Source organism: Bos taurus, chromosome 15 (assembly GCF_002263795.3).
Source record: "Bos taurus isolate L1 Dominette 01449 registration number 42190680 breed Hereford chromosome 15, ARS-UCD2.0, whole genome shotgun sequence".
Lineage (NCBI taxonomy): Eukaryota > Metazoa > Chordata > Mammalia > Artiodactyla > Bovidae > Bos > Bos taurus.
Window position 1 is genome coordinate 5,424,428 of NC_037342.1, and position 19,996 is coordinate 5,444,423.

Below are 19,996 nucleotides of genomic sequence, written 5' to 3' on the forward strand. Positions count from 1 at the left end.
ATCACCAACTCAATGGACATGAATGTGAGCAAGCTCTGGGGGAAAAAAAGAGTTCTTGTCATGCTTCAGTCCAAGGAGTCACAAAGAGTCAGACACAACTAATTGTTTACTCCTCATGACTCAAATCCTCAAAATAAGCTTTGTCTTTAGAAATATCAACAGATATAATTTTGAATATATTTATTATAGAAGAAAGAGTTCTAAACACTTGGATTTAAAACATATAGCCTTAGATCAATGGCTATGGTAAGCTCAGGAGTATACTAAAAACCAACAAATAAGAAACACTTTACATGTAAAATCTAATTATAATAATATAAAAAGTCCATTTACCTTAATTATCTGTTCAAACGCTAAGGCAGATTGTAACATCATTGGTCTCTGACTTTGAATCATCTGTTGATCAATAGAATTGTAAAAATGTGCCACCTACAAAGGAAAATTCCAATTAGCAATAATTAATAATAAATAGCACACTTAATATTCAATTCTTCATTTTTAATTATTTGAAAGGAAATATTAACCCTTCTCAATTATAAAATTTAACAAAAAATTAGTTTATCATCTCCAATAGAGCATTTATGCATGTACTAATGTACAAAAGCAACAAGTGTAAGTAGGTGCTGAGTTCCTCTAATTTGCCAAGTCATGTTCTAGGGGCTGATTAAACAAAGACTATAAAACCTAGTCCCTGAAATCAAGAATTTCACAGTCTCATAGGGAATCAGAGGAAACCATAAAGCATGCTAAAGTGCTAAAAAAAATGAACTCTTCCTGCAATTCTTGAAACCAATTCCTTTGTCAGTATATAACACAATGACTTATCCATTTCTCACACCAAAAAAAATCTTTGAGTTGTCCTTAATTCTTCTCTCACATCCCATATGAGTAGAAGTCTATACTTCCACTATGAGTAGAAGACTATACCTTCAAAATATATGTTTTGAATATACGTTTTGAACATATATTGAATTGAACCCCTTCCCCACCTCCATCAGTATCACCCCATTTCAAGCACCCTCATCTCCTGGCAAGACCAGTACAACAGTTTCCTAACTGGTCATTCTTTCCAACTGTGGCCCAATGGTCTAGTCAAAGTATTCAAAGTAGCCAGAACAGTCCTTTTTTAAAACATAAATCGTATCTTTTACCTACTCAAAATCTTCAAATGAATCCCCAAAATATTTGAGAATAAAAAGCAAAATCCTAAAATTCTTACCTTAAAACCTGCAATGGTTTGTCAACACATTTAAGAATGAAACCCAAATCTAAAATCATACCCTGGTACATGATACACACACTGGCCTTTAGTCCTGCACAATCCCCTCCTGAACTGCACTGTTGCCAACCGGGCCTGCGTGTTGTTTCTCTAACTCTAGTGAGTCTTCTTCCTAAGAAACTCCCCACGTCATTCATTCCCTCTGCCTGCAATAGTCTTCCTCCAGATATCTGTATGGTTCTGTCACTCGATTTGTCATATCTTATTACCTTTTCATTAAGGTCTCCCCTGACCATTCTGGATAAAAGGGCAGGATCTGTTACAGTCCTCTTACAATGTTTTCTTTTTCTTCAAATATGTGCTCATTACTACCTTATACTGTATTACTCAAGCATTTGCTATTTCCCATAATGGTGTCACAGGTAATAGTGTCACACGTTTGTCACATGTTTGTTGAATTAATCAATGAATCAAAAAAAAAAAAAAAATAGAGATACCTACAAGGAACAGTGGCGGACAAAAGAGGACACTGCTAACTCTGTCAGGGGCAAAGGACAGGTTCAGGAAGAAGATCGAGGGGACACTGTGGAGCGAATTTAATTAAGGACTTTAAAGACACGGTCTTAATTTTTGTATTCCCAGCATGTCACAAAATTCTTGGCACAGAGCAGGTGCTTAAAAAATACTTAACTAATTTTATAGCAAGTCACTTCTTTCTTCTTACATGCATAAAAATGTACTTGGGGAATACTCACTCTACTTACTCTGTATCATAATAGTAGTTCCAGAAAAAGCCCAGTCAGAAAAAAACAGAAGCAAAATAATACATAAAATTATAGCAATCTGGCCAGACTATTACCTGTCAAACATCCTACTGCATACTCCACACTCTAGCTAAATGTGTGCTCACGAGTAAAGGTATATCTACAGGGGACTTTCCTGGTGGCCCCGTGGTTAACAATCCACCTGCCAATGCAGGGGACACGAGTTCGATCCCGGGTCTGGAAACGTCCCACATTCCACAGAGGACTAAGCTCGAGCACCACAACTACCGAGCTCATAAGCTCCAGAGCCCTGCTCCACAACAAGAGCGGCCCCAGCTTGCCGGCAACTGGAGGACGGTCACAGGCAGCAACAAAGACCCAGCACAGCCAAAAATAAACAAGGGAGTAAAGATAAACACAACAGATTCCTGCAGTTGTTCTAGGAGTAAACACACATACCATATGACCGTTCACTCTTCCTCTGAGATTTTATTTTATTACACTAAATATTTAAGATAGAGAAGTCAGCAAGCTTCTCAGCTTTTAGAATATAGAGTCCCTCTCTCTGAAATGCTCACTCACTCCACCTTGTGCTCCTGAGAAAACATATGTATACTCTTTCAAACCCACATCAAACATCATTCCTCTGTAAAGATTTATCTGATACTATCCCTACCCTGGGCTTCCCTGGTAGCTCAGCTGGTAAAGAATCTCCCTGCAATGCAAGAGACCCCGGTTTGATTCCTGGGTTGAGAAGATACCCTGGAGGAGGGCATCGCAACCCACTCCAGGATTCTTGCCTGGAGAATCCCCATGGACAGAGGAGCCTGGAAGGATACAGTCCATCGGGTCACAAAGAGTTGGACGTGACGGAGAGACTAAGCCCAGTAGCACATCTCTACCTTACCCAGGAAAATAAGTAAAAATTCCCACCTCTATTCTTTCACAGGACTTTCTGAAATCTATCTGTAATACTGTTGCTGTTTTTTAGTCACTAGTCGAGTCCAGCTTTTTGCAACCCCATGGACTGCAGCTCAGCAGGATCCTCTGTCCATGGGATTCTCCAGGCGAGAATACTGGAGTGGGTTGCCATGTGCTTCTCCAGGGGATCTTTCCCACCCAGGAATCAAACTCGTGTCTCCTGCACTGGCAGACAGATCCTTTACTGCTGAGCCACCAGAGAAGCCCATCTATAATACAGCACTCAATCTACTTGTGCGCATGTCATCACTACATGAATTTTAATGGAATAAATATGGGCTTTGTAGTCAGGGAGACTTGGTCTCAGATTCTGGCTTCGTAACTCACTAGCAGTGTAGCACTAGAAAACCTATCTTACAAATCTGATCCCCAATTAGATCAGTAAAACTGGGAGTGGGAGTAAATTGAAATAACATAAATACAGTATTTACCAGAAGGCCTGATATTTAATGAGAACTCAATGTTCAGTTTGCTTTCTCCCAGTAGACCAGTGGTTCTCAATTTTGGATGATCTGCACCTAAGAGGACATTTGGCAATGTCTGGAGATATTTTCAATTGTAAGGACTAAGTAGGTGCTACTGACCAGAGATGCTGCTAAACATCCTACAATGCACAGGTCATCCCTCACAAAAAAAAAAAAAAATAGTCCAAAATGTCAAAAGTGTCAAAGTTGAGAAGCCCTGCACCTGAGTACAATAGTAATACATTCATTTTTATATCTCACTACACTGCACCTGGCAGTACAAGTGCCCAATGGACCTTTGTTGGATGAAACAATAAACGAGAAACGAAATACACAAAAGATACTGTTCCTGTCCTCTATTAATCAAGTGAGAGAAAAAACGTAAAACTCCAAAACTACATAAAACTGTTCTAAGAGTCACTTACACACTGCATACAAAATAAAGAACCATCAATTAAAAGAAGACACAACAAATAAAATGTTGAGCTGCGAGTTAAAGGATTACTTTGAATTCTTCAACCAGAGGGAACAGGAATCAGTGCAGAGAGACAGGTTCAGAGGAGAGCCAAGGTTCATATTACCGAAGCAAGCGTGCAACATGAGGGGGTGAGTACCCACCACGTTCAGTAACGTCAGCTAGGGCATGATTAAGAGAGCCCTTGGATACTATGCTAAGGAGACAGACAATGAGGTAATAATAGCTGGTTTTAAACAGGCAAATGATTTGATGACAAATGTGCTTCAAGAAGACCAAGGAAATGAACAAAAACAGAAACCTGTCCATCAGCTGGATACTTTTCTAAGAATCGGCCCCTAGCAGGCAGACACACGGCTCTTAATTAGAAAGCCCTTTAGGGTCCATGATAGTAGCATGAAAGAAAAAAGAAAAAAAGACAAAGAATAATATTCTATTTTTCCAAATGCTTTGAGAATGAAAAGCAGTAACAGTAATACCTCAAGCTAATAAAATTCCCACATAGAGGATTACAAAGCAGTTTGTAATGCAGTCACTTACAAACTATAACTTCATAAGACTTAATGGTGCTATTCTATTAGCTATTCTAATAAAATCAAAAGCAGAAAACAAAGCCCTTAAAATATTCTAATGTAATAAACTCAGAATAGCCATGTTTGCAAAAATATCATTTCATACTTGTTTCAGAATAATTGCTTGCTTGCAGAATTTCTGTGCAATGTTTGCAACTTGCTGTATTTTGGCAGGAATGACAAAACCAAGTGCAGAAAGCTGACGAACTTCTCTCAGAAGAACCACCAACCGATCTGAATAATGCACTTTTAATGATCCATCATTAGGATCCAACTCCATAATTCGGCTATTAGCCTCAATACTACAAAACAAAATAAATAACTTTTTGAATTTCAAAATTTCATGTTCTCACCCTTTTGACTGATTAAAAACATAACAGTTTTTACAACTTTGCTGTAAACATAAAATTGTTGCTCTTTAGTCACTAAGTCCGGAGAAGGCACTGGCACCCCACTCCAGTACTCTTGCCTGGAAAATCCCATGGACAGAGGAACCTGGTGGGCTGCAGTCCACGGGGTTGCTAAGAGTCAGACACGACTGAGTGACTTCACTTTCACTTTTCACTTTCATGCATTGGAGAAGGAAATGGCAACCCACTCCAGTGTTCTTGCCTGGAGAATCCCAGGGACGGGGGAGCCTGGTGGGCTGCTGTCTATGGGGTCACACAGAGTTGGACACGACTGAAGTGACTTAGCATAGCAGTGGTAACTAAGTCATGTCCGACTCTTTTGCAGCCCCATAGACTACAGGGGGTTGCATAGACTATATGTAGACTATCTATAGCCCATGAGGCTCCACTGTCCATGAGATTTTCCAGGCAAAATTACTGAAGGAGGTTGCCATTTCCTTCTTCAGGGGATCTTCCCCACCCAGGGATTGAACCTACATGTCCTGCATTGGCAGGTGGGTTCTTTACCACTGAGCCACCAGGGAAGCCTAACAAACAAAATTAACTTAAGTAAAAAAGTTTTTAATTATATTTTTCAAATTATATTTATTTCACGTAACATCTCACAATTCAGATCTTGATAACAAACTGTAATATCCAAAATATATCATCATATTAATATTTCAACCAAGCAGTCTTTGAACTCAGAAAAATCAATCTCTTAAAATTCAGCTAAAACTCAAAATAGACATCAAATCCATCATAATTTGATTCATTTTCTAAAATACATTTTAGATTTTTAGTCAGTCTGATTCTTTAATACTTTTATTAAGGGATCAATAATAAAGAATATTCTGGAGAAGGCAATGGCAACCCACTCCATTACTCTTGCCTGGAAAATCCCATGGACGGAGGAGCCTGGTAGGCTGCAGTCCATGGAGTCGCGAAGAGTCGGACACGACTGAGCGACTTCCCTTTCACTTCTTACTTTCATGCATTGGAGAAGGAAATGGCAACCCACTCCAGTGTTCTTGTCTGGAGAATCCCAGCAATATTAGGAGTTCCGTTCAGTTCAGTCACTCAGTCATGTCCGACTCTTTGCAACCCCATGAACCGAAGCACGCCAGGCCACCCTGTCCATCACCAACTCCCAAAGTCCTCCCAAACCCATGTCCATTGAGTCAGTGATGCCATCCAACCATCTCATTCTCTGTCGTCCCCTTCTCCACCTGCCCTCAATCTTTCCCAGCATCAGGGTCTTCTCAAAAGAGTCAGCTCTTCACATCAGGTGGCCAAAGTACTGGAGTTTCAGCTTCAACCTCAGTCCTTCCAATGAACATAGAGATATTCAAATACTTGATTCCTCTACTCTTTGTTTCACTATGTAAAGACTTTTCTTTCTGATTCTTCTAAAGCCACAATAGCAAAATTTACAGTGGGACCCTCAAGTCTTTCTGGATTGTGAAAACACTGAGATAAATTAAATTTAAAGTACTACCTTTTTATGATCCTTCTTTCAGAATCAGATTTATATAATATTCTTTCAAGTCACTTTCACAATTAGGAGAACTTGCAGGTCTTAGAAAGTAAGCTACTGAAAAGCAAAGAACTAATCTATTCAGTCTACTTAATAACACATAAAACAAAGCATAATAAAAAGCAGATATTTTAAAACGGCTTAAAATAATAATTTAGCCCAAACTGTCCAAACTTCCCAGGTGGTGCAGTTGTAAAGAATCCACCTGCCAACGCAGGAGACACAAGAGATGCAGGTTCAATCCCAGCGTTGGGAAGATCCCGTGGAGAAGGAAATGGCAACCCTACTCCAGTATTCTTGCCTGGAAAATTCCATGGACAGAGGAGCCTGGTAGGCTACAGTCTGTGGGGTCTCAGAGTTGGACATGATTGAGTGACTGAGCAAACACACACAAAAACTGTCCTACAAGAACATAGAGCCTCTCAGAAAATTATAACAGTGACACTGTTTGCCTTTATTTGAAACTAATATTCAAAGTTAGTTTCTACATTCCAGCATATACTGAAATATGTTCCAAAATATACTTATTTCTATGTGACAATGATGGGTTTACCAAAAAAAAAAAAAAAAACAAAATGAGAGTCGGGAGTTTCATCACCAAATAAAGAAACAGGTTGGACAAAGTTAGACACGGTTTTTTACTGCAGATCTCAACCCTTTTGATACACTATCTTATACAGTGGATCTCCACCAGAGCTGTAGTGATAGACGTGCTAATTCTCCAAAAGCAACTGACCAAAGAACTCTTTACTTTAGGTGAAGGGGGCAAGGTAGAACCACCTCTCATCTTTTAGGTTCAGGGTAGAAAGGGGAAGAAGTCAATGGCATAAAGTTATAATCTTTATGCTTTAGCACCTTTAGTTCTTTAATTCTTCCAAAGCCAAAATGCAAGATAAAAGAAAAAAAAATCATTCATTTAGTTTAGGAAGCTACCACTTTGGCCTAATTATTTGTTGCAGCAATAAAGGCGAAACAAACAGAATTTCATATTATGCCAAAGTTACTTTTAAAAAGTACCAAGTTTCTAAAAATGAAAACATAGCAAGTTTTTAAAAATACGGACAATAACACACTAGGGAAAGTTGACCTGAACAAAGAAACAATGGTTTTTTCAGGCCATCCTTTTTAGATACCCATTAGAATAATAAGGTTAACCAATTAAATTATATTCAATATAGCTTAATAAATATTTACAAACCCTTACTATATTAGACACCAAAAAGAAACATTCTTCATCTCAAGGAGCTAAAAAAAATTAAATTTTCATTTACAATGTCTGTATGTGGGATATATAACATTAATGTAAAAAGGTAGGAAAACATTCATATACCAGTAACAAAAAACCATGGAGCATGCAAGCCTAATTTCAAACTAAGAATCTGCTGTTCTGGGGAACAGATACTAGAAGCAAAGGAAAGGGGGTCAAAGTTTCCAACTTCAATGACTTAAAAGTTGATCATCAAAAACTAACCAAACAGAAAACAATCTTGTCACTGAATTAAGAATATAAGAAAAAAGATTCTTATGTAGATTTCACTGTGTAGTATACTTACACTTACCACAAACCAGATTTGGAATCAGACAAACCAGACTGAATATCCCTGGACCAATCATCAAATTGTTCTTGTTCATATAGTTTAAACTGGTCTAAGAGATCTTCAGCACTTCGATGGAAAGATCGAAACCCTGACAAGTCAGATAAAAGAGCTTCTGCAATCTTGATAGTATCATCCACCTTAAAAAACCAAATTACAAGAATATTTATTATTTAAATTCCAACAAAATTAGCATAAAATCAGCGGGTCTGTGATACAGAAACTATTTTCCCATTTACCCATAAACAGTAAAATAGAAGATTTTCCAGTGAATTTAAGAATATCAACTGCTACTGTGCTTCTGAATTACACCACCTCAGAATAGCAAAACACAGACGATAACACATACAAGGCATAATTTTAAGGGTACGATAAAGGAAATTTAGAGGAGACTCCAAGAACTCAACAATAGTGTTAAATATGTTATGTAGTAATTTAAGCTCTTTATTACATGCTCTGGTTAAGAGCTCAAACAATAATTAGGTCAATTTGGAGGCCAATTAAAGAATGCCTTTCCTCCACAACTATACAAAGAACAATGCAGCACTTTGGAAAGTTGACTGACAAAATGAAGGAGAGCATTAGAGAAAAAACATCAAAATATAAACTTGAATAAGTAGAATTCTCAAATATGATAGCCTTTATAATACTACTACTACTAATTTGCTCACTCTTAATCATATAACCAACAAATATTTATTACATGAGTCAAATGCAAGACATTGTACCACACACGAGTTAGTAAGCATATAAGATTCTTAGATCAACTTTGATAATATTAAAATAATAGTCCTTTAAATCTATAAATTGCTGCCACTACCTTAAGCAATACCATAATTACCTTTCTCTATTCCTTTAACTTCCTTTCAACCTAGGATGATTTATTTATATAAACATAAATATATACTTTGCACCTACCAGGATCCTGCAAAAATACACCTCAAATAATTTAAAAATCCTTTGAAAATTATAGATTTTTCATATTTTTCAGTTTTTCAGAATTCTAATTATCACACGAAATTAGATGGAAATGTTTTCTTAATGTTTTCATTACGGTTCTAGATTGCCTTTACATTAATTTAGCACATTTCACAATTTGTGTTCTTCAACTTTTATTTAAATGAATACCTTCAGTTCCAGCTGGCGAACCCAAACTATATTATTGACAACTTCAGAAAGGTTTTTGCCAGCAAGTGGTCCGGATGCATCACCAGGAATCCCACGGCATCGATTTTCAAAATCTAATCGAAAATCTATAAACATTCAAATCATATAAATGATTACATACATTCAGCAAAGTTTTCCAAAATGCCTTCTATGTACCAAACACTATGTCAAATATTGCGTATAGAAGAATAGTAATAGTTAGTCATCCTCAAGGACCTCATCATGTATCAAGTGAGAAAAAGGAAATAACCAGCTAATTCTAAAAGCCTGTCATCTATTACAGAAACAATGAATTAATCTTCAACATATAGATGTCATAAAAATACTTAATCAAAAATGGTACACAACAAAAGAAAAGTAATCTAAAAAAATCATTTTCAAGAAAACACTATAATCTCTGTTAACTTTTACCTTTAACTGAGTCCATAAGTCTTGCCAGTAAAGTTTCTCTTTCTAGCATCAATTCTTTGCTTATGGTTGGACGCTTCACCAACTCTTTATATTTCAGAAATGCTTGAAGAAGCTAATATAAAACAAAATAAGTACATGTTCATCTCAAATGAATCAACTAGGTAAAAACGTGCATATCTCCTCAAATAGTTTAAGAGAAATGTTAAAAATTAAATATTTCAATATTTTACCTGTTGTGGACTGTCCTGAATTTCTGAAATATAATTTTTCAATTTTCCTGCTATTTTTTGTTCTGCAGGTGCAATAATTTTTTCATACTGAGACACTGCAGCTTTCCATAAAGGCTAAAAAAATAACAATACAGTTAGACTTTAATATTTTCAAAATTTGCCTTTAAAAAGAACAACACAAATAGGAAATTATGCAGACAAACATATATATACTCCACCTCGGTATATGGATTATATTGCACAGGATTCAAGCCAGAAAAAGGTTCAAATACTCGAGCCAGGCATATGATTTTCTCATCACTGGCAGGTGAAAAATAGAGAAGTTTCTCATGAATTGTTCTAACAGCCAAGACCTAAAACATAAAATATTAAAACAATAAATTTACTCATATCAATAAATCTACACAAAAATAAATAAATCTACACAAATAATCCAAAAGCTAAAGTTATTGGGCAAGAGTTTTTTTAACCTCGGTTTCTTGAAATCAAAAATAAAACTGAAACTATAAACTTGATAATTACTATTCATCAATACTCAATCAGATCAGTCACTCAGTCATGTCCGACTCTTTGCGACCCCATGAATAGCAGCACGCCAGGCCTCCCTGTCCATCACCAACTCCCGGAATTCACTCAGACTCACGTGCATCGAGTCAGTGATGCCATCCAGCCATCTCATCCTCTGTCATCCCCTTCTCCTCCTGCCCCCAATCCCTCCCAGCACCAGTCTTTTCCAGTGAGTCAACTCTTCGCATGAGGTGGCCAAAGTACTGGAGTTTCAGCTTTAGCATCATTCCTTCCAAAGAAATCCCAGGGCTGATCTCCTTCAGAATGGACTGGTTGGATCTCCTTGCAGTCCAAGGGACTCTCAAGAGTCTTCTCCAACACCACAGTTCAAAAGCATCAATTCTTCGGCGCTCAGCCTTCTTCACAGTCCAACTCTCACATCCATACATGACCACAGGAAAAACCATAGCCTTGACTAGACAAACCTTTGTTGGCAAAGTAATGTCTCTGCTTTTGAATATGCTATCTAGGTTGGTCATAACTTTCCTTCCAAGGAGTAAGAGTCTTTTAATTTCATGGCTGCAGTCACCATCTGCAGTGATTTTGGAGCCCAGAAAAATAAAGTCTGACACTGTTTTCCACTGTTTCCTCATCTATTTCCCATGAAGTGATGGGACTGGATGCCATGATCTTCGTTTTCTGAATGTTGAGCTTTAAGCCAACTTTTTCACTCTCCACTTTCACCTTCATCAAGAGGCTTTTGAGTTCCTCTTCACTTTCTGCCTTAAGGGTGGTGTCATCTGCATATCTGAGGTTATTGATATTTCCCCCGGCAATCTTGATTCCAGCTTGTGCTTCTTCCAGTCCAGCGTTTCTCATGATGTACTCTGCACAGAAGTTAAATAAGCAGGGTGACAATATACAGGCTTGACGTACTCCTTTTCCTATTTGGAACCAATCTGTTGTTCCATGTCCAGTTCTAATTATTGCTTCCTGACCTGCATACAAATTTCTCAAGAGGCAGTCAGGTAGTCTGGTATTCCCATCTCTTTCAGAATTTTCCACAGTTTATTGTGATCCACATAAGTCAAAGGCTTTGGCATAGTCAAAGTGATGCTCAAAAACACACTGTACTATCAATCAGTGTGCTCAAATCTAGTGAATAAATATAAAAGCTAAATATTTTTAAACTCATTTTAATGCTTATTTTAAGTAAAGTTTTAGTCTCTCCTCCTTACTATAGCAAACCTTCTGATTTTCATCAGTCTGCATTAAATTTGCTCTTCTAATAATGAAACAATATGCTAACAACGGAGAAGGCAATGGCACCCCATTCCAGTACTCTTGCCTGGAAAATCCCATGGATGGAGGAGCCTGGAAGGCTGCAATCCATGGGGTCGCTGAGGGTCGAACATGACTGAGCAACTTCACTTTCACTTTTCACTTTCATGCATTGGAGAAGGAAATGGCAACCCACTCCAGTGTTCTTGCCTGGAGAATCCCAGGGATGGCAGGGCCTGGTGGGCTGCCGTCTATGGGGTCACACAGAGTTGGACACGACTGAAGTGACTTAGCAATAGCAATAGCAATGCTAACAACTCCATTATGTATAATTTACAAACAGTTGGAAAACATTTCATTTTGTATTTAAATTTTCTACCAACCATCAAAAGGAATTAAAAGGCTAAGTAAAAATGCTATAATCTTTCATTTGTGTTGAAAATATCAGCACAAATTCACGATTTATTTTTCTCTTGATAAAAACAAAAATACTGATTTAACAATGCTGTCTACTGAGAAAGCCTAAAAGCATTGACAGTTAAATGTTTACTACTTCATCAACCAGATTGTCGTCACTAAACTCTATTTTCCTCTAACAAGACCTTTGGGGAAATGACTAATTCCACATACAAAATGGAAAATGTAGAATACGGGTCAGTACATTTTGAGAGGTCTGAATGTAAAAAAGTTACCAAAGAAATACTGGCTTCATATCAAAATGACACAGACACAACTTAAAGGGGTATTCTTTGCACAAGGTGGGACAATTTGAGTATAGTAATAATAACTACAATAATAAATACAACACGTTGAAATATAAAAAAATCATAGGTTCATAATGACATTATTTAAAAAATCATTGATTGCCTATGAAACTTATGATACTAACTTACTATGCATTGTTCTAAAAAGTGATAAAAAGAAAAAAGTAATTGTCTATATTGCCATTCCTATACAAACTATATTTCAGGTACCTAAAAAACTGATAAAAAGTTCTTCCATCATCACTAATAAATGCAGAAAGAACAGAATTAAAACACCATCTCACAATCAATCATTAAGAAAAAGTTGGTGAACAGCATTTTAACAGATTAATCAGATTAATCATACATGAACCCACAGATCAAACTTAACTCATGAAAAGCGGGAAAACCAGACACCTCTTACCTCCTTTAATGTACGAGAACTATATGCTACTGCCTACGAAGCAACCTGGTTCAAGTAAACTAACATTTAGCAACTAAAAATATTTCTGAGACAATCAGTAAACTTGTACATTGATTACATAAATAATGATATTAAGAAATTATTCTCATTTTGTTGGGTGTGATATTGATATTATGATTACCTTTTAAGAGTAAAAGTACAAGATTTCATGGATTGGCTTTAAAAATAGTTCAGCAAAAAAAAAAAAGAAATGGAAGGCAGGGAGGACAAAGATGGAACAAGAGCTGAACAATGCCAGTGGCCACTGAAACTGACATTCATTATACCATGCTACTTCTATGTATGCTTGAAGTTCCTTGTAAGAGGTTAACAACAACAGCAGCAGGAATTCCCTGTCAGTCCAGTGGTTAGGATTCAGCACTTTCACTTCCTGGGCCTGAGTTCAGTCCCTGGTCCAGGAACTAAGATCCTCCCAGCCACACAGCACAGGCAGAAAAAAATGAAATAAACTACCAAAACAACAACAACAAAAAATTCCCAAAGAACAACAGTTCCCTTAAGCACAGAGGGAAAAAGTCAGCTCTGCAATCTTTGCCTGCCTCTTCAAGTTAAGCATATAGTTCTATACTGAAACTCTAATTTACAAAAATTAAGCAGCTATTTCAAATATTACCACTGAATACTCCCTAAAATACTGTATCTGCTTGCAAAATAATTTCAATGGCCAAGAGAAAGTCTGAGAGCTTCCATACATAGACAAGTGGGTTATCTTTTTTATAACAAAGGACAACAAAATAGAAGTTCATGACTTAAAAACTGAACAGCCACACATCAAAGAAAAAGGAAGGATGTGGACACCAGCACTCAGTGCCCACTGGGCACCTGATATTGTGCCACACAGCCACACAAATCATCTCACGTGAACGTGAGCTCTTCTTCTCTCCCAAAAGTTTAAAGAATTTCCATCCGATGCATAGTTCTTAATGATTATAAAATGCATTCTCAAACAAGTGAGAACCTACTTCACACTTAAAAACAAAGATCAAAATGAAGATACCTCTTCAAGGCGTTTGCCAAGCTTGTCAAGTGTTTCCGGAAAATATTTTTCATTTTTCCACGGGTGAGGAACGTAGCGCTGCCACACCTGACCTGTCAGATGACTACAGGCAGTCACCCACTGTTCACAAACTGAAATACCAGCTTTCAGATTTTCCTTCACAAGGTAATAAGGATCTTCCCAGAGGTTCAACGTTCCCAACTTCTTCTGAACAAATCTTCCAAATGAACCACCTAATGAGGTGCAAAACAAACTTTTTAATGAACACATCTTTTAAGCAAGTAACTATGGAATACATGCTTTTTATTAAATTAAAATGATATAAATTAGCAAGTCAACAATCTATGAAATACCACATCTACACCTTTAGACAAGCACTGTTAATAACAAATATTTTTTAAAAACACACACGCACACATGTATTTGTATATTGGCATCTTTCATTATATCCTGTATATCTTTGAAGCATAGAAATATACATAGAAATTTTTAAAGGCCTCAGTCAGTCCCACAGTATGGATATGACATTACATAATCAGTTCTCAACTGCTATTTGTTTCTACTCTCATTGTACAAACAATGCTGTAATAAATGTCCTTTTATGTACTTGTCTGGTAGGTCCTTAGGATAATAATGATAAAGGTATATTCTAAGTCAAAAAGTATATTTTTTTTATTGACAGATAATCCAATATACATTAAACTTTTCAGTTGGTTAAAAATAAAGTCTAAACTAATACATGCATTTTTTACATACATAAAAAAAATCTATGTTATTTGATTATCAAAGAAATTGACACTGTGATTTAAATTAACTATGTACAAACATCTACTTAAATAATCCTATATAATTTGCTCTAAGAGTTACTTTAAGCAACAATTACTCTATTAAGGAGCATTTCAGAGAAGGACTCAAAGGAAGAAATAGAAAATAAAATAAGGCAAGCTTCCAAAATTTCAAAAGTGTATTTCTTTACTAGTACCTATAATATCTAAGAGATGTAACATTCGTGATTCGGGATAATGATCATGTTCTGTTTGTCTCCACACATCATCTACAACATCCCGAGTTGTCTCCACCAAGTCAACCACTTCCAATAAGGACAGACCATCCAAGTTATAAAATTCCTAAAACCAAAATGCGTTCATGTTTAAACATAATCGTATTTGCACCTGGGGCAATATAAACAAAACGTTGCCAGAGTTTGTCAATGCTACGATTCTAATATCTGCCATTATTTTCTCCTCTTCTTCTACCAGACGCTATATAACTTCTTTATGCAAATACCCTATCTGATCCTTCACAAACATAAATTTCATAAAAGCCAGAAGAAAAAATAAGATCTGCATAAACCCTATAAATTTATTTTTACCCTTGGCCTAACTTCCTCTAAGTTTGGATTCATTTCTTTTATTTATACAATAGAGTGTTCATTTAACACTATATACATACTATCTTTTTCACTTCATTTATCCTTATTCATTCATTTCCTGGTTTGCACAATGTTACCAATAGTACAAATCTAGTACATGATTTCATTACTGCCACAAAAAAAGTTTTAAACCACTTCAAACACTTCATTCAAATGGCAATAATGAAATAATACTTAGAATGAACAAAAAAATTACTAAATATTTATTTTGAAAAGAATAGATTTTTGTAAAAAAACAAAATGGTCACTTATTTAACCTTTCCATAGATGTATCAAGGAATAATCAATCTAATAAAGTATCAAACTAAGACTTTTTATATTTCAGATTCCTCCAAACTGCTAATTTGAAAAAAGTGAACAATTTTCCAAAAGAACGTATTATCTCCACATGGACAAACCTCTTAATATTGGGCTTCTCATTTTTTTCTATCTGCATAAAAGTAATTATATTTTTGAGAAAAATATTTTCTAGTGATTAGAATTTAACTTTTTCAGAAGTTTGGACTTCTAAGTTGTACTCATTTTAAATACATATCTTAAGTAAACTCTGTTACATCTGAAGAATATATTTTGTCCAAAGCTATCAAATAATGATTTTAAAACAGAGATAAAGTTAATAAAAATTGAATGCTACAGTATTTCTATCAAAACCTGATATATAACTATATATGAATCACATACTCTTGCAATTGTTTCAAATAATTCTTTAAAATAACTGGCTCTTTCTTTGGTAATCTGTTTACTTCCACGATGAGCTTGTTCTATCCAAAACTGGAACTCATCACTTGGTGTAAGAATACCTGAAAAGTGAAAGGGAAAAATAAGAAATATCAACTATTATCATGGTCACCATTTTGAAATGTAAAGAAATAATGAAATACTATATTTGGTATACCAGGAACTAATATTATTATAATAATATTATCTTAAAATAATTAAATATAAAAATATTATAATATAATTAATATATTATTGTAAGTCAATTATAACTTCAAAATCTCACAAATAAACTAATATAAAAAGAGATTAGACTGTTGGTTACCAGAGGTGGGGAATGAGGAGAGACAGAAGTGGATGAAGCTGCTCAAAAGGTACAAACTACTAGTTATAAGATTAAATAAGTACTCGAGATATAATGTACAATATTATAAATGTAAATAGTGCTGCTTTATGTTATATATGAAAGTTCTAAAGACAATATATCCTAAGGTTTCTTATCATAAGGGAAACTCTGTTTAACTTTGTATCTACAACATAATGGATGTTCACTAAACTTACTGTGACAACCATTTCATGCCACATGCAAGTCAAATTACTATATTATACACCTGAAACTTATATAATGCTACATGTCAATTATCTCAATAAAACTAGGAAAAAGAAGGAAACAATTAAAAATAAAAAGCCAGAAAGTAATTGGTTTCACTTGCTGATTTTGCACGTTTCTGTATTATTCACCAAGTACAGAAAATGAATTTTACAATTTCTATGAACAAAAACGAACAACAAAACAACCCCTAAGCAATTAACAAAATGGCAATCAGTACACACTTATCAATAAGTACTTTAAAATGCCTGAATGGATATGAAAACAAAATCCATATATATGTTGCCTCTTGGAGACTTGCTTTGGATCTAAAGTCACACTGAGACTGAAAGGGGATGGGAAAAGGTATTCAAAGTAAATAGAAATCAAGAAAGCAACACTTATGTCAAATTAAAAAAATAAACACTGTCACAAATGATAAAGAAGGACATTACATATTGATTAGTGATCAATTCAAGAAGATATAACACAATATAAATATATATCCAACCAACATAGGAACGTCTAATACATAAAGCAAATATTAACAGACATACAGGGAAAACCTGACAATAATAAATTCATAGTAGGGAACTTTAACCTCCCACTTACACCAATGGACATATTATTCAGACAGAAAATGAATAAGGAAACAATGGCCTTAAACAACACATTAGACCAAATAAACTTATAGATATAGGACATTACACCCACAAGCAGCAAAATATACATTTATTTCAAATATATATAGTACATTCTCTAGGACAAATCCCATGCTAGGCCACAGAAACAAGACTCAGCAAATTTTAAAACCTGAAATCAGATCAAGCATCTTTTCTGACTACGATGCTCCGAGACAAGTAATCAACTAGCAGGGAAAAAATTGCAAAAAAAAATCACAAACAAGTAGAGGCTAAACAACATGCTACAAACAAACAATGGATCATAGAAAAAAAAATTTTTAATACATGAAGAAAAATGAAAATAAAAACACAACAATCTAAAATCTACATGATGCAGCAAAAGCAGTTCTAAGAGGGAAGTTTATAGTGATACAGCCTATTCCACAAAACAAGAAAAATCTCAAACAACCTAACTTTACACCTAAAGTAACTAGGAAAAAAAGAATAAATAAAACCAAAAGTTAGCAGAAGGAAAGAAGTCATAAAGATCAGAGCACAAATAAATGAAACAGGAACTAAAAAGTAATAGAAAGATCAATGAAACTAAGAGCTGGTTCTTTAAAAAAAATAAACATCATTGATAAACTTTGCCACACTCATCAAGAAAAAAGGACAGAGGGCCAAAATCAATAAAATCAGAAACTAAAAAGGAACTGACACCGCAAAAATTTAAAGAGTCATAAGAGATTATTAAGAACAATTATACACCAATAAAATGGACAGCCTAGAAGAAAAGGACAAATTCCTAGAAATGTACAATTTCCCAAGACTGAATCAGGAAGAAATAGAAAAATATGAGAACAACTACCAGTCATGAAACTGAATCAGTAAAAAGCAGCTCCCAAGTACTGCAGTCCAGGACTAGATGGCTTCACACATCACATGGTTTGGTGAAGTCTACCAAATATTGCAGAGAAAAGTTAACACCTATCATGCTCAAATTATTCCAAAAAGCTACAGAGGAAGGCATCCTTCCATACTCATTTTCCAGGGCCAGCATCTCCCTAAAATCAAAACCAGACAAAGAATCACAAAAAAGGAAAATTAAAGGTCAGTATCACAATAAATATGAGTACAAAAATCCTCAACAAAACATGAGCATACCAAACTCAACAATACATTAAAAGGACCATACACCAGTCAAGTGGGATTTATCCTAGAGATGTAGATGATTCAATATCCAAAAATCAATCAATGAGATACCACATTAACAAACTGAAGAATAAAAATCACAAAGTCACCTCAATAAATACAGAAAAACTTTTGACAAAAGTAAGCATCCATTAATGATTAAAAACTCTCAGCAACAAAAATGAGGTATAGAGAGAACATAATCAAGGACATATGTGATAAGCCCACAGCTAACATCATACTCAAGGGTGAAAAGCTGAAAGCATCTCCTCTAATATCAGAAACAAGACAAGGATGGCCACTCTCACCCACTTTTATTCAACATAGTATTGGAAGTCCTAGCCACAGCAATCAGACAAGAAAAAGAAATAAAAGGAATGCAAACTGGAAAGGAAGAAGCTCCGCTGTCACTGTTTGCAGATGATACTATACAAAAGTAGATCTCATCAATGAATCTGGTAAAACTGCAAGATACTGGCAACACCATGAACTATAGCCTGCTAAGCTCCTCCATGGAATTCTCCAGGCAGGAATACTGGAGTTGGTAGCCATTCCCTTCTCCAAGGGATATTCCTGACCCAGAGATCGAACCCAGGTCTCCTACATTGCAGGCAGATTCTTTATAGTCTGGGCCACTAGGGAAACCCAGTAAGGTGGGAAATGAGGGTTAATATTCATAATATACAAAAAATTCATATAACTCTATATCCAAAAATAACATTGCTTTGTTATTAAAATTTTTCTCAAATAGGCAGAGGATCTGAATAAACATTTTTCCAAAGAAAAGAAACAGATGGCCAACAGGCACATGAAAAATGGAAGGGAAAGTAGAGCAGCCATTATGGAAAACAGCATGGACATTGCTCAAAAAATTAAAACTAGAACTATCATATGATCCAGCAATTACACTTCTGGGCATTTATATGAAAAAAACAAAAACACTAATTAAAAAAGATATATGTTCTCCTATGTTGACTGCACCATTATTTACAATAGCCAAGATACAGAAGCAACCTACATGCCCATAAACAGATGAATAGAAAAAGATGATGTAGTACATATATACAATGGAATATTACTCAGTCATAAAAGAGAACAAAATCTTGCCATTTCTGATAACGTGTATATGCCTAGATGGCATTACGCTAAGTAAGTCAGGCAGTGAAAGACAATACTGAATAATCTCACTTATATGTGGAACCTAAGACACAAAACAAATGAACAACAAAACAAAAGCAGAGTTATAAAGAGTTGGCACCACCAGCTCATCGCCAGAGTGAGGCACAAGCTATAGGGCCACCATGTGCTTACCAGTGCCCACCCGCCATGCCTGGCTTCAACTACAAGTTCCTGGAGAAACCCAAGCTTTGTAACTGTCCGTTACAAAATAAATGAGTCACTGGTATCAAATGTATACCATTTGATATAGTATAGGGAATATAGGGAATATATTTAAGGGAATATAGTTAAGAAATATGCACTATCTTTCCATGGTAACATATTATAACTACACTCATCATAGTGAATTGAATGAAGGTGGTTAAAAGATACAAATTTCAAAAGATAAATTAGTAGGGATGCAATGTTGTTGTTGTTGTTGTTGTTCAGTCACTCAGTCATGTCTGACT

At 35.5% G+C, this 19,996-nt stretch overlaps 1 protein-coding gene across 2 annotated transcripts in view; it reads right to left on the reverse strand.

Annotated features, from left to right (window-relative positions):
- The window catches only part of DYNC2H1 (dynein cytoplasmic 2 heavy chain 1), a 395,032-nt gene that overhangs the window by 367,300 nt on the left and 7,736 nt on the right, over positions 1-19,996 (reverse strand). For both annotated transcript variants that reach the window (XM_024975702.2, XM_024975701.2), the window contains exons 4-13: positions 15,930-16,048; positions 14,799-14,943; positions 13,817-14,049; positions 10,023-10,157; positions 9,805-9,918; positions 9,575-9,686; positions 9,125-9,249; positions 7,961-8,136; positions 4,582-4,777; positions 334-429 (exon numbers count right to left, since the gene is read on the reverse strand). In XM_024975702.2, the coding sequence (XP_024831470.1) occupies positions 334-429; positions 4,582-4,777; positions 7,961-8,136; positions 9,125-9,249; positions 9,575-9,686; positions 9,805-9,918; positions 10,023-10,157; positions 13,817-14,049; positions 14,799-14,943; positions 15,930-16,048 (1,451 nt within the window). The remainder of the gene's footprint in view (positions 1-333; positions 430-4,581; positions 4,778-7,960; positions 8,137-9,124; positions 9,250-9,574; positions 9,687-9,804; positions 9,919-10,022; positions 10,158-13,816; positions 14,050-14,798; positions 14,944-15,929; positions 16,049-19,996) is intronic.